Raw genomic sequence first — 11,063 nt, 5'->3', positions numbered from 1 at the left:
AAACTTTGTTTCACCACTATTTAGAACTTCTCATGGCTGTATTCTGATAATTGGGTAAGGTATCTGCATCCCCTAAAGAGACTGTGAAATTCTTGAGGGCCGGGATTGTGGTTTATTAATTTTTTATTTCTAGAGTCTGCCCTGTTGCCTAGCACTCAATGTATGTTTGTAAATTAGTGACGGTATTGTTGCTAAGCTCTGCAAAAGTGACTGCAAAGAACAATTCTAGTTGGCTAGAATCTCTGCAGAGAATGGCAAACTCCTGGGAATTCCCTGGTGGTCCGGTGGTTAGGACGCGGTGCTTTCACTGCCATGGCCCAGGTTCAATTCCTGTCCAGAGAACTAAGACCTTGCAAGCCACGTGGTGCAGCCAAAACAAACAAAGAAAAAGGCAAACTCTATCACCTCTGCTCCTTCAGTAGATATACAGCATTGATTCTCAAGTGTGGACCCTCAGACCAGTACCATCTAACAGGTCCCCAGGTGACCTGTTAGAAATGTAAATCTCTGGGCCACTCTCAGCTTCTGAGAAGGACCCACATTCTGCCTATGGAATGTGTCCTCTACTTTCACTTTACTATGGCTTGCTCTTGAATTCTTTCCTGTGCCAATCCAAGGACCCTCACTTGACAGCCTGTCCCCAGGAATTTGACTAAGACCTGGGACATGACCATCCTCTTGTGCCCCATTTTCCTGCAACGTCTTTGCAAAGTATATTAATAAATCTACTACTTGAGTTTATGTGCATGCTCAGTCATCTCTAACTCTTTGCGACCCCATGACTGCAGCCCACCAGGCTCCTCTGTCCATGGAATTTTCCAGGCAAGAACACTGGAGTGGATTGCCATTTTCTTCTCTGGGGATCGTTCTGATCCAGGGATCAAACCTGTAGCTCTTATGACTCCTACATTGGTAGGTGAATTCTCTGCCACTAGGGCTACCTGAGAAGCAAATCGACCTCTTACCTATCAAAAAAATGCAAATCTCTGGACATACCCCAGACCTACAGAATCAGAAGCCTTAGGGGCAGAGGCTCAGAAGTTGGTATTTTAACAAGCCTTCCAGGTGATTCTGATGCACAATGATGTTTGAGAACCCAAAGGAGAAAGTTCAACGGTGCCTATGTCCTTATCCTGGTTTAGCTTAGCAGCTATATACCTAGCCAAGGGAGAATCCATAAATCCCTCAAAACTCAGTCTTTAAAGGGTATAACAAGGGAGCTGAAATGATGATTGAGGACCCTTCTAGCCTAAAATTCTGGGAAAAGGCAGAAAGTAAATAAATGTTCCAATGACCAGATGCATTCATTCAATCAGCAAATATTTATGTACCAGGCAGTGCTTTGAGCATGGAATCAGTGCATGACACAAATTTACTCCTTTTTAATTAAAATTTTAATTTTTAATTAAAATTGTTCAGACCACAAACTTGGAACTGTCTTCTGTCTATAAGATTCTTCTACTGCATCTGCCATGCAATGTGAACTGGAAAATCGAGAAATGATCCAAAAGAGTTCTGGCCACCTTCTCCCCTAAATTACTTTGACTTTAATTCTTGAAAGCTTCTGTGTTTGTTTAAGAGCCTTCAGTATCAGTGTGTTAGAAGACAAGGGAGTGATAATAAATGTGAGTATCAAAATAGACTATCTCTGGATCTGTGTTACTTACATCACAAAGTTGCTTGCTCTTTTAGGAAACTGAATCCATCTAATTCCGTCTCCTCATCGATTCTCTCTTCTCGGCAGTGAGTCACCACCTGGACTGTTTGAGTAAGTTCCCTGTGTCTACCATTCCTCTTTCCTTCTGATCTGCCTCCCTCCCTCACTGAACTCTCATTTTCCCCACCACACAAATTCAGAGCACTTAGTGAGTTACTGTAAGGTATTTTAGACTATTTAGAATGTTTAGTCAGTTTAAATCTTTTTTAAAAAGGACCTTTTAAGAAAAACCAACCCAGAAGTCACCACACTTGGATACCATCGATTCTCTGCCCAGTTCACATTTCACTGCATTTGGAAGGACAGGAGATGGCGCCAGAAAGCCATTTTGGTTTCCAGTCGGGATTTTCACCAAGCTCAGAGTGAGCAAAGGGCTACAGAAGGAGACCTAGGAATTGAAACAAAACCGCCAGAGTTTTAGTAGCACCTAAGGTGGGGGGAGGTGAGGTGGGAAGAGTTTTTTGTTTGTTTTTTTATCATATAACCGTCCTCTTGACACTATTCCAAATCAGCCCGGTGACAAAAGAAATATCCATAGTAAAGCCAAAGATAAAAATAAAGACATTGCCAATAAAAATTTTAAAAATAAACAAATACAGGCAAGCCCCTGGAGTTTGCCGCCTTTCCCCTCTTTCCTACATACCAGGGCCTTTGTCCATTGGGGACACAAGGGCCGGGAGGGGCTGCTCACTCCCAAGTGGGAAGCCGCTGATTTGAGGCTGAGACATCTCTGTGAAACAGTATCCACTTGTACAGGCAAAATCCCAAAGCCCACCAGCAGTGAAACACTTCTGAGAAGGAATCACATGCAAGACATTTTGAACTGGAACTTTAAAAAAGTTTAAAAATTCATGGACAACCAGGAGGTGGCGCCTGATAAGACACATTATCTATCTCGGGAGGCTGCATCGCAGCCCCGGACACTCCAGGGAACTCTGTCCCGGCAGAGGTCATTCTGTCCAGGCCTCTTCTTTCCTACCTTGCAAAAGAGGTCTCTGCTTGCTTGCTTTTTTCTGTTCCTCTGTGTTAACAGTCCTGATTCCCAGGAAGTCTAATTTACACTTTAAGCCTTTTCTTCTTCTTAGATGGGATGAGAGGGGTTTAGGGGGAACCTCAAAACAAAATTTTTCTGGAAGGGAAAAATAACTTGAAGGGTGATGAAAGAATTAAAAAGGATATGGCATCTGCAAAATGGCTTTGCTTTGCAATCAATCACAGTGGACGGAAAAGCACCCAGGCTCCTGTTTCAGCAGGGGCTGATGATCTAGCATATGCATTATTTCTGTTCACTTGGCTTTTATCCTTCCCCCTTATTTAGCGTCTGCTCCCTTTGTTTTGACTATATTGCCACTGAGCAGGAACAAGGAGGGCAGAAGGACCTCACATGGGTGCCTCCTCCAGTCTGAGACTCTGGTGAGGGAAGGGAGAACTGGGGCCAGTGTTTGGCCTGAGGTTATCTTTGAGTCTCACAGTTCATAATGAGGGATTTAGGATGTACATTCCAATCAGGATTTCCAGTCCCATGGGGGAACAAGCACCAGCCTGCATTCCTGAGATTCAACGGCCTCTCTGCTCCACTTGCCCAGCTCTCCGGTGGCAGTTCTCACTCAGTCCCCAAAGTCCTGCCCCAGCCTTTGATTGGGCGGGTGGGAAGACCCTGGGCCCCTCTCCCACTCCAATGTGATCACATGGCCTCTCTCTGCTCCCTCCCCTCTCTTAGCCTGGAGTCCACCTTTTTTTTTTTTTTTTTGATGGTGGTAGTGATTGTTTCTAAGGTCTCCCCGCCTTTCCTCCTGCCCTGGCCACCGTGCCCAGGGTCTGTGTCCTCTTCAGTGACAAAAGCCGCCCTAGATCTGGGCTCCCAGGGGAGGGAGGTGGCTGGGTCTGGCAGTTGCAGCCGCTGTCTCTTCATGGTGCTGCTGCAGCCCCTCCCCCCGCTGGGCACACAAATGAGCTTTATCTAGCAAACAAAACCACCCCCCACCCAGGCCACAAAGGCACGTGGACCCAGCCTCACCGTGGGAAGGGGGTGGTGACAGGCGCAGGAGAAAGAGCGCTCCAAACGAGCTCTCCTCGCCCGCCTCACTTCTCTTCCTCACTTTCCACAACCAAGATTTTAGTCCTTGACTTCCTACCCTCCAGCTGCACCCTGAGTCCCCCAAGTCCCTTTAACTCTGCACTCTTCCTATTCCAGGGCACCTCACATTCTGCAGGGATTTGGGCACGGGTCCTCCCACTATCTGTCCCACACCCAGGGAGTGGCCCCTCAGAGGAGAAGCCAAAGTCCCTCGGAGGGGGACTGGACGGGACCCCAAAGGATCGGACCCCCAAAACCTCCGTTCCTGCTCCTGCCCGTTCCCAGGGACACCTTTCTCCACAGTGTCTGTGTGGATAGCAGAGGAAGGAAGAGCTCACCCAAGCTGGGTTCCTGAGCCAGGGCCAGGACTCCCGTTTTCACAGCCGCGCTCTACTCTGAGCAGGGCCATCCTGCATGCTTAATCGGCTATTTAAGGAGCTGTTCGCCAGCAACCCGGGCAGCCCCCCCCTCCCCACGTACACCCGTCCAGAGCCACCTTAAAAGCAGGAGGCAATTGGAAGTAGCTGGCCAGCAAGTGAAAACTGCAAAGAGAGGTAAAAAGAGAGAGGGCAGAAAGAGAAGCAGCGAGAGATTTATCCTGGGACCAGAAACTCACGGTACCCCCACTGAAAACCAAATCCCCTGGAAGCCCGCAGAGACACAAAGACAGCAAGAGAGAAAGACAAATACACTCAACTCCAGGAAACTCCTGTCCCCCGCCCCAACCCTCTCTCTCTCCCTCCCCGCTCTCTCTCCCTGCCCTAGTCCTCTAGTCCCCAGACCCCCAGTACCTTGCACTCCTTCCGGGCACACCATGTTGTTCTTCACCCTCCTGCTAGAGGTGATTTGGATCCTGACTGCCAACGGGGGTAGGTACATCTGGGTGTCTGTGTGTCTGTCTGTGCTGATGTACACATGTTGCCTTGCATGTTTAATGGAGGAAAGGAAGCCTGGGGGCTAGAATAATAGGCTCAGGCTCAGAGATGGAGGGAAAGAGAGAGGACTCGGGAGGAGACCACTGTCCTTCTTTGCCCTTTGATTTTCCAGCTTTGTTGTGGGTGGGGATGGGGGCAAACTGACCTGGGGCAGAATATGTACACACGCCTCCCGCAGAATCGATTTGCAGACTACAAAGTCTCTTCAGAGCTCTTTCCCCACTGCCCTAGTCCCTGGCTACCCTCCTGGCCTTCTTTATTTACAAACTCATCCAATTAGGGAGCCAAAGAGGCCTGGAGTGAAAGGATAGAGGACTCATGGAGGGGGTGGTCAGGAGAATATTCCTACACTTCCTGCCAAACTCAGACCCCGATCCCTGACTACGAACCTCGTGGCCAAAGTCCCCTCTCCTTTCTAGGTGCGTGTGTGCTAAGTTACTTCAGTCGTGTCTGACTCTTTGCGACCCTATGGACTGTAGCCCACCAGGCTCCTCTGTCCATGGAATTCTCCAGGCAAGAGTACTAGAGTGGTCTCCGTTCCATGGGGTGACCAATTTCCTGGTTTTTCCTGAAAGCAGTAGCAATAATAGTCCATATTGTTAGTCCCTTACGATTTACAAAGGACCTTCAGGAGCTCCTAGGAGAGGAAGAGGGTCTCTCAGGGGAATGGCTGAGGTGTTCCGGGAATGTCCCCAGGACCCCTACCACTCATTTCTGTGATCCCTGTGTCTGGTGCAGTATCCAGCAGTGGAATTAAGATGTGTTGGAAGAACGGGCTTGGGAGGTGTCTAGAGGGCAGGAGGAAAATGCAAAGAAGATGACTGGGCAGAGGGGCTGCCAAGGAGAGCTGCAAATTCCACCCTAGGAGAAAGGAAAAAATCAGGAAAGAGGAGGAAGAGATGTGAGACCAGTGTGTTGAGAATTTGGTGGGAGGGAAAGGGCAAGGCTGTTAGCCCGCCCAGAACCAGGGGACTTGAGTTGTTGAGGTGTCCCACTGAGCTGGTGAGTGCAGGGCTGCCTCCAGCCTTCCTCTGGGTTGCTTTTCAGAATTGTGTGAACTGAGGGATGAGCCAGTCCAAGAGCCCAGTGATGAGATCAAGGATATCTTAGCAGTCTAAGGGATTTATTTAAGTTAATAAGAGAGCAGAGGTCGCTGGAGGCAGGGGGCAGGGGGTGGAGATTTAGAATTTTACTCCCAAGTTTCTAGCAATTTGAAAAATACAGAGACAACCTGCAGGAAGGCCTCCTTTTCCCCTTGAAGCAGTTTGGTCCTGGGTGAGGGCTGGACCAGCAGACCCCAGACCTTCCATCCAGAAGACAGGACTGCATGAGAGCCTGGCATGTGACCCAGCTGGCAGCTCTCATTTCCACACACAATGCTTTACTTTCATCCTGTCCCTGCCAGCCTGGCTGCCTGTGCCCACCCACCACGCTCCACGTAGAGTAGACCCTGCCTGACTCCCACCTCTCCTAGTCATCTGGGAACCTCGGGAGCAGAGGTTCCTGGTGATGGGGAAAACTTCCTTTAGAATTATTGGGACAAGAAGGAGAAACGCAAATGTTCATTTACAGCTCAGTGCCTGGGTTTGTTCATTTACAGCTCAGTGCCTGGGTTCGTACATTTACAAAGCTCAGTGCCTGGGTTCGTACAAAGCTTCAAAGCAAAGGAATACTCACCCTCTCCTCTCAGCAAGATGGCCCCCGACTCTGAACTTCTTGCCCCTCCCCTTGTTCCAGTCCCCTTCCTCCAAACCCTCTGCCTACACCCTCACCTCAGCCCAAGTGTTAGACTGGCTTGGCACAGGCTAGAGAAAAGTGAGGGTTGGGCATTTTGCACATTTGGATCCAGGTTAATTTTAGTCTCCTGGCTTTATCTCTTTTCAATTCTCCTCCCCCTTTACTCAGGGAACACAAGCACAGCCTGGCTGATTTTAAATAGACCCCCGACCTTTCCACTGCGGTGTCCAATTTCAGGGCTTCCTTTGGGAAGGGCTGGAAGGAGGGAGGAGAACGGGAAGGGGGGAAGTGGAGGAGCTCCCTGCCTGGGGCTGTGCTGGCTGTAACTCAAAGTTACTCTGCCTTGCAGGTCAACACTGGACGTACGAGGGTGAGAGCAGAACCCAGGCCTACCAACGCCCTTTCCTCACTGGGACTTCTTCACCTGGCGGGAAGACTTATGCCACGTGGGTGGGGAGGTTTCCGTTAGCTTTTCATCCTAGCTCCTCCATTCCCCAACTCCCTGTGCCCCATCTTTCGCTCAGATTGATTCTTAGATCCTGTTCTAACCATCAAATCCCACACCCCCTGATTCAGCAGAAAAGCCAGTTATGTCCTCAGTCAATCTCTGTGGGAGTGAGGGAGCCAGAGTGGAGAGGGAAGTGGGTGGGGGAAGGTGCCATGAGCTTAGCTGCCCCTTCTCCTCCTTGCTCATTCTATCCTGATCGATCCTACCCCAACCTGAATCTGGAACCGGGACAGAACCTGAGGTCAGGGGTGAGGGAGAGGCCAGCAGGACAGTGTGTGACCCTGGCAGAGGTGCAACCAGATTCCTTTCAACTTAACGAGTCCCTGAGTCAATGCAAGGTCCAGTGTGAGAGCAAGGAGTCAATGATGGGAAGTCAGCAGGTCTGAATCTTAAGGCCGCTTGATAGGGGTTCCCCAGAGACCCTACCTCTCTAGAATAATTTTCCCAGCTTTCCTGCTCCTACTCAAATCCACCTCTCTGGCTCTGCGGACTTTCTACCCATCTTCTCTTCCTCTCATTAGCTCTTGTATCCTCCAACAAGAGAACCAGTAAGTAAAGGCAACTGCTCCCCATTCATCAGGAGAGCAGGGGAATCATTACTGCCCCTGGATAGGCGATGGGAAGGATGGGAAGGAACTGCCGCATCGAGTCCAGCAGGGACTCCCCCCTCACCCAGCCCTGCATAACTAAGGGCTTCATATGGGGTAGAGGGAAGTGCATGTCCGCCTCCACGTAGGTAAATAGCTTGGTGGAGGGTTGCTGAAGGGTGGTTGGGGCTAGAGGGCAAGACAAATGTCTGTGATAACCCCACCAGGTCCACATGGTCAAGACCACTGGCCCACCTCTTACCCTGAATGTGGAAGCAATGCCCAGTCCCCCATCAATATCCAGACAGACAGTGTGACTTTTGACCCTGACTTGCTACCTCTGCAGCCCCATGGATATGAACAGCCTGGCACTGAGCCTTTGAACCTGCACAATAATGGCCACACAGGTAAAAAGACCTGGCCTCCAAGGAGATTAAGCTTCAGTTCCAATCTTAGGAGTCAGAGGTGAAGAAGCATTCTCCTAACTTCTAAATTCTCAGGAGGTTTTATCTATAAATTTGGAGACAAGAGAATGGGGATGAGGTTCCTGTAGCCAAAGGTGGTCGAGGGGTGGGTGAGCATCATAGTACTGCCTTGATCTTCACTAGAGAAGCAGTGGCTGGGACTTTCAGCCAGTGGTCCAGTGGTTAAGACTCCATGCTCCCACTGCAGGGGGCACGGGTTCAATTCCTAGTTGGGGGACTAAGATCCTGCATGCCAATGCCCCAGGGTGCCACCAAAAAATAGAAAAGCAGTGTCCTATGGGAAGAACAGAGGATGATATGGTTGAATGGCATCACTGACTCAATGGACATGCATTTGAGCAGGAGATAGTGAAGGACAGGGAAGCCTGGAGTGCTGCAGTTCATGGGGTCTCAAAGAGCTGGACAGGAGTTAGCCACTGAACAACATGGAAAAAACTGGGTGCTGTGCAGAGAAAGAGAAAAGGCTGGCCAAGTTTCCCAAGAAGTGGTGGCAACTGCGGGGGAGGGTAGGAATGCATCCAGATTACTCCAACCCTAACTACTTGCTCTCTTTCCCTCATAGTACAACTCTCTCTGCCCTCTACCCTGTATCTGGAAGGACTTCCCCGAAAATACGTAGCTGCCCAGCTCCACCTGCACTGGGGTCAGAAAGGAACCCCCTGGGGGTCAGAGCACCTGATCAACGGCAAAGCCACAGCTGCAGAGGTACCAGGAGCAAGGCCTGGATTAGGATGTAGTGATAGGCACTGTCGGTCCCAGGGATCTGGAAACTGAGAACATGGTTGGGGTGAAAGGGCAAGCTTTGTGGGGCAGATTTACTGCATGCAAGAGGTGGTGGTGGTGGTGGTGGCAGCGGCTAGGATCAAAGCCTTTGGGACTGGGTAGTGGAGAAAACATCAAATGATTCAATTCCCTGTCCTCTCCCTTAGCTCCACATTGTACATTATGATTCTGAGTCCTACGAAAGCCTGAGTGAGGCTGCTCAGAGGCCTCAGGGCCTGGCTGTCTTGGGCATCCTCATTGAGGTCAGTGGCCCCCGATCCCTCCGAGGCCCCCCTCCACTCCCTCTGCATCCCTCAGTCCTATTCTGTCCATGTCTGTTGCTGGTCATCCTCCCAAGACAAGTCAGCAACCCATTTACACCATGTATCCTACACACAAATGTCTGACTTCTAACATGGACTCATCCTGAACACTCTCCCCCATTTCTTCCCCATCCAGGTGGGTGAGACTAAGAATCCAGCTTATGAACACATTCTGAGTCACTTGCATGAAATCAAGTATAAAGGTGAGCCCTAAAAATCTATCTGAAGACAAAGTCACATTAGACTTCAGGGAAATTTCTCAAGGCCTGAGAGGCCTGGGATGAGGCACTGAGTTAGGGACCAAGGTGTTTGCTTCTAGGAGCCCTGTCTAGGTAAGCGAGGGTGCAGTGAGGGAGATGAGCCTGAATCTGTCCTTGCCCAGATCAGAAGACCTCCATGCCTCCCTTCAACGTGAGAGGGCTGCTCCCGCCGCTGCTGGCACAGTACTTCCGTTACAATGGCTCGCTCACCACTCCGCCCTGCTACCAGAGTGTGCTCTGGACTGTCTTCCATCGAAGGGCCCAGATTTCCACGGAACAGGTGAGCAGTGGAGAGGTGAGGCAGTGGAGTTATAACCTCAAACCCTTCCCCACTCCCCAAAGCAAGGGCCACTCGTCCCTGAGTCCCACGCTTCTGCTCCTCAGCTGGAAAAGCTTCGGGAGACATTGTTCTCCACGGAGGAGGAGCCCTCTGAGCCACTGGTACAGAACTACCGAGCCCCCCAGCCTCTCAATCAGCGGATGGTCTTTGCTTCTTTCATCCAAGGTGACTGTACAGGGCTTGGAAAAAGGGACAGGAAACTGGGGGATTCAATGGCAGGAACTAGGATGCCCTTAAGAAGGAAAAGAAGGCTACAGGGGGAAGGGATTCCCAGGCCTTGCTTGGACTGAGACCCACCATGCCCCAACGTACCCAGCCCTCAGGACTGGCACAGGGCAGCTTCTAGCTGGGTGGGGATCTGGTCTCGCTGACCCAGGTTTTCTTCCCTTGCAGTGGGACCCTCGTATACCACAGGTAAGACAGTCTTTCCCAGGTATCGAAGTGTGGGGTACAGGGTATGGTGCTCCTCAGCAAGTTAGGGAAAGGCTCACTATCTATGTCAGTCCTAGGCAGACACCCTCCATCTCTCTCCCAGGTGAAATGCTGAGTTTGGGAGTAGGAATCCTGGTTGGCTGTCTCTGCCTTCTGCTGGCTGTTTATTTCATCGCTAGAAAGATCCGGTGAGGTCCTACTCTCCAATCTTCCAGTCCTTTCTTTTGTCCCAAAAAGCATGCTCCTAGTCCACCTCTAATCTGTTTCACATTGGACACTAGGCATTTCCACGAACCATTCTCCCTTCCAGGAGGAAGAGACTAAGAAACCGGAAAAGTGTGGTCTTCACCTCAGCACGAGCCACCGAGGCATAGACTCCTTCCTGGACACTTCAGATGCCTTCCACTTGCTCGGCTGTCAGGGTGCTTGTCAAGTGAGGCGCCGGGACTGGCCAGGAAATACTGTAGGAGTAGGCCAACACCCCTCTTTCCTCCAGACAGTCCCTACACAGAGGTAGGGACAGGCTTTCATTCAAGGAAGAAAAACAGAACCTTCAGCCTCTCAGAACATGGAGGAGATCAGGACAGTCCTAAGGTGACAATGCAGAGGCTCAACTGTGTGTAGTTGTAGGAGGATGTGGCCCATAGTCCCCTGTCCCCTCATCTTTATAACCCTGTCCCTAGATATAGCTGTAAGATCTCCCCTTAGGAAAAAGGGTTGCTGCTGTTTATTTTGGTGTTTTGTTCTTTTTTTTGCTCAATATATTTGGAAATTAAAGCTGCTGACCCCACGTCTGGTTTTACTCCTGGAGCTCTTGAGAATGGGAGTGTTCCTTAATGCCTCAGATGGTAGAGGTGGGCAAACGGAAGCGTGGGTGAGTAACTCCTTTTACTCCAATCC

The 11,063-nt window shown here is 50.3% G+C and overlaps 1 protein-coding gene across 4 annotated transcripts; it reads left to right on the top strand.

The window, feature by feature from the left end:
- Positions 1 to 4,068: 4,068 nt before the first annotated feature.
- CA14 (carbonic anhydrase 14) lies at positions 4,069 to 10,953 on the top strand. 4 transcript variants are annotated; one of them, XM_070367175.1, is made up of 12 exons: positions 4,069 to 4,663; positions 5,149 to 5,242; positions 6,816 to 6,912; positions 7,789 to 7,968; positions 8,609 to 8,751; positions 8,976 to 9,071; positions 9,268 to 9,334; positions 9,514 to 9,671; positions 9,776 to 9,896; positions 10,125 to 10,145; positions 10,267 to 10,351; positions 10,445 to 10,953. In XM_070367175.1, exons 2-12 carry the CDS (start codon positions 5,198 to 5,200, stop codon positions 10,485 to 10,487), a joined length of 1,056 nt encoding a protein of 351 aa, XP_070223276.1. In that variant the 5' UTR covers positions 4,069 to 4,663; positions 5,149 to 5,197; the 3' UTR covers positions 10,488 to 10,953. The 4 variants fall into 4 exon arrangements, with proteins under 4 accessions (XP_070223276.1, XP_070223275.1, XP_070223277.1 ...); XM_070367174.1 differs by having other exon boundaries at positions 4,240 to 4,663; positions 10,474 to 10,953; XM_070367176.1 differs by lacking the exon at positions 5,149 to 5,242 and having other exon boundaries at positions 4,261 to 4,663; positions 10,474 to 10,953.
- Positions 10,954 to 11,063: the final 110 nt, after the last annotated feature.

Source organism: Bos mutus, chromosome 3 (genome assembly GCF_027580195.1).
Source record: "Bos mutus isolate GX-2022 chromosome 3, NWIPB_WYAK_1.1, whole genome shotgun sequence".
Classification (NCBI taxonomy): Eukaryota; Metazoa; Chordata; class Mammalia; order Artiodactyla; family Bovidae; genus Bos; species Bos mutus.
This window is presented reverse-complemented; position numbering and strand designations above follow the sequence as displayed.

Coding starts and splice junctions, on each gene's coding strand:
- CA14 (XM_070367174.1), top strand. CDS start 5,198: ATGGACTGTAGCCCACCAGGCTCCTCTGTCCATGGAATTCTCCAG. Junction 5,243..6,815: donor CTGTCCATGGAATTCTCCAG/GCAAGAGTACTA, acceptor TCTGCCTTGCAG/GTCAACACTGGACGTACGAG. Junction 10,146..10,266: donor GGGACCCTCGTATACCACAG/GTAAGACAGTCT, acceptor TCTCTCTCCCAG/GTGAAATGCTGAGTTTGGGA.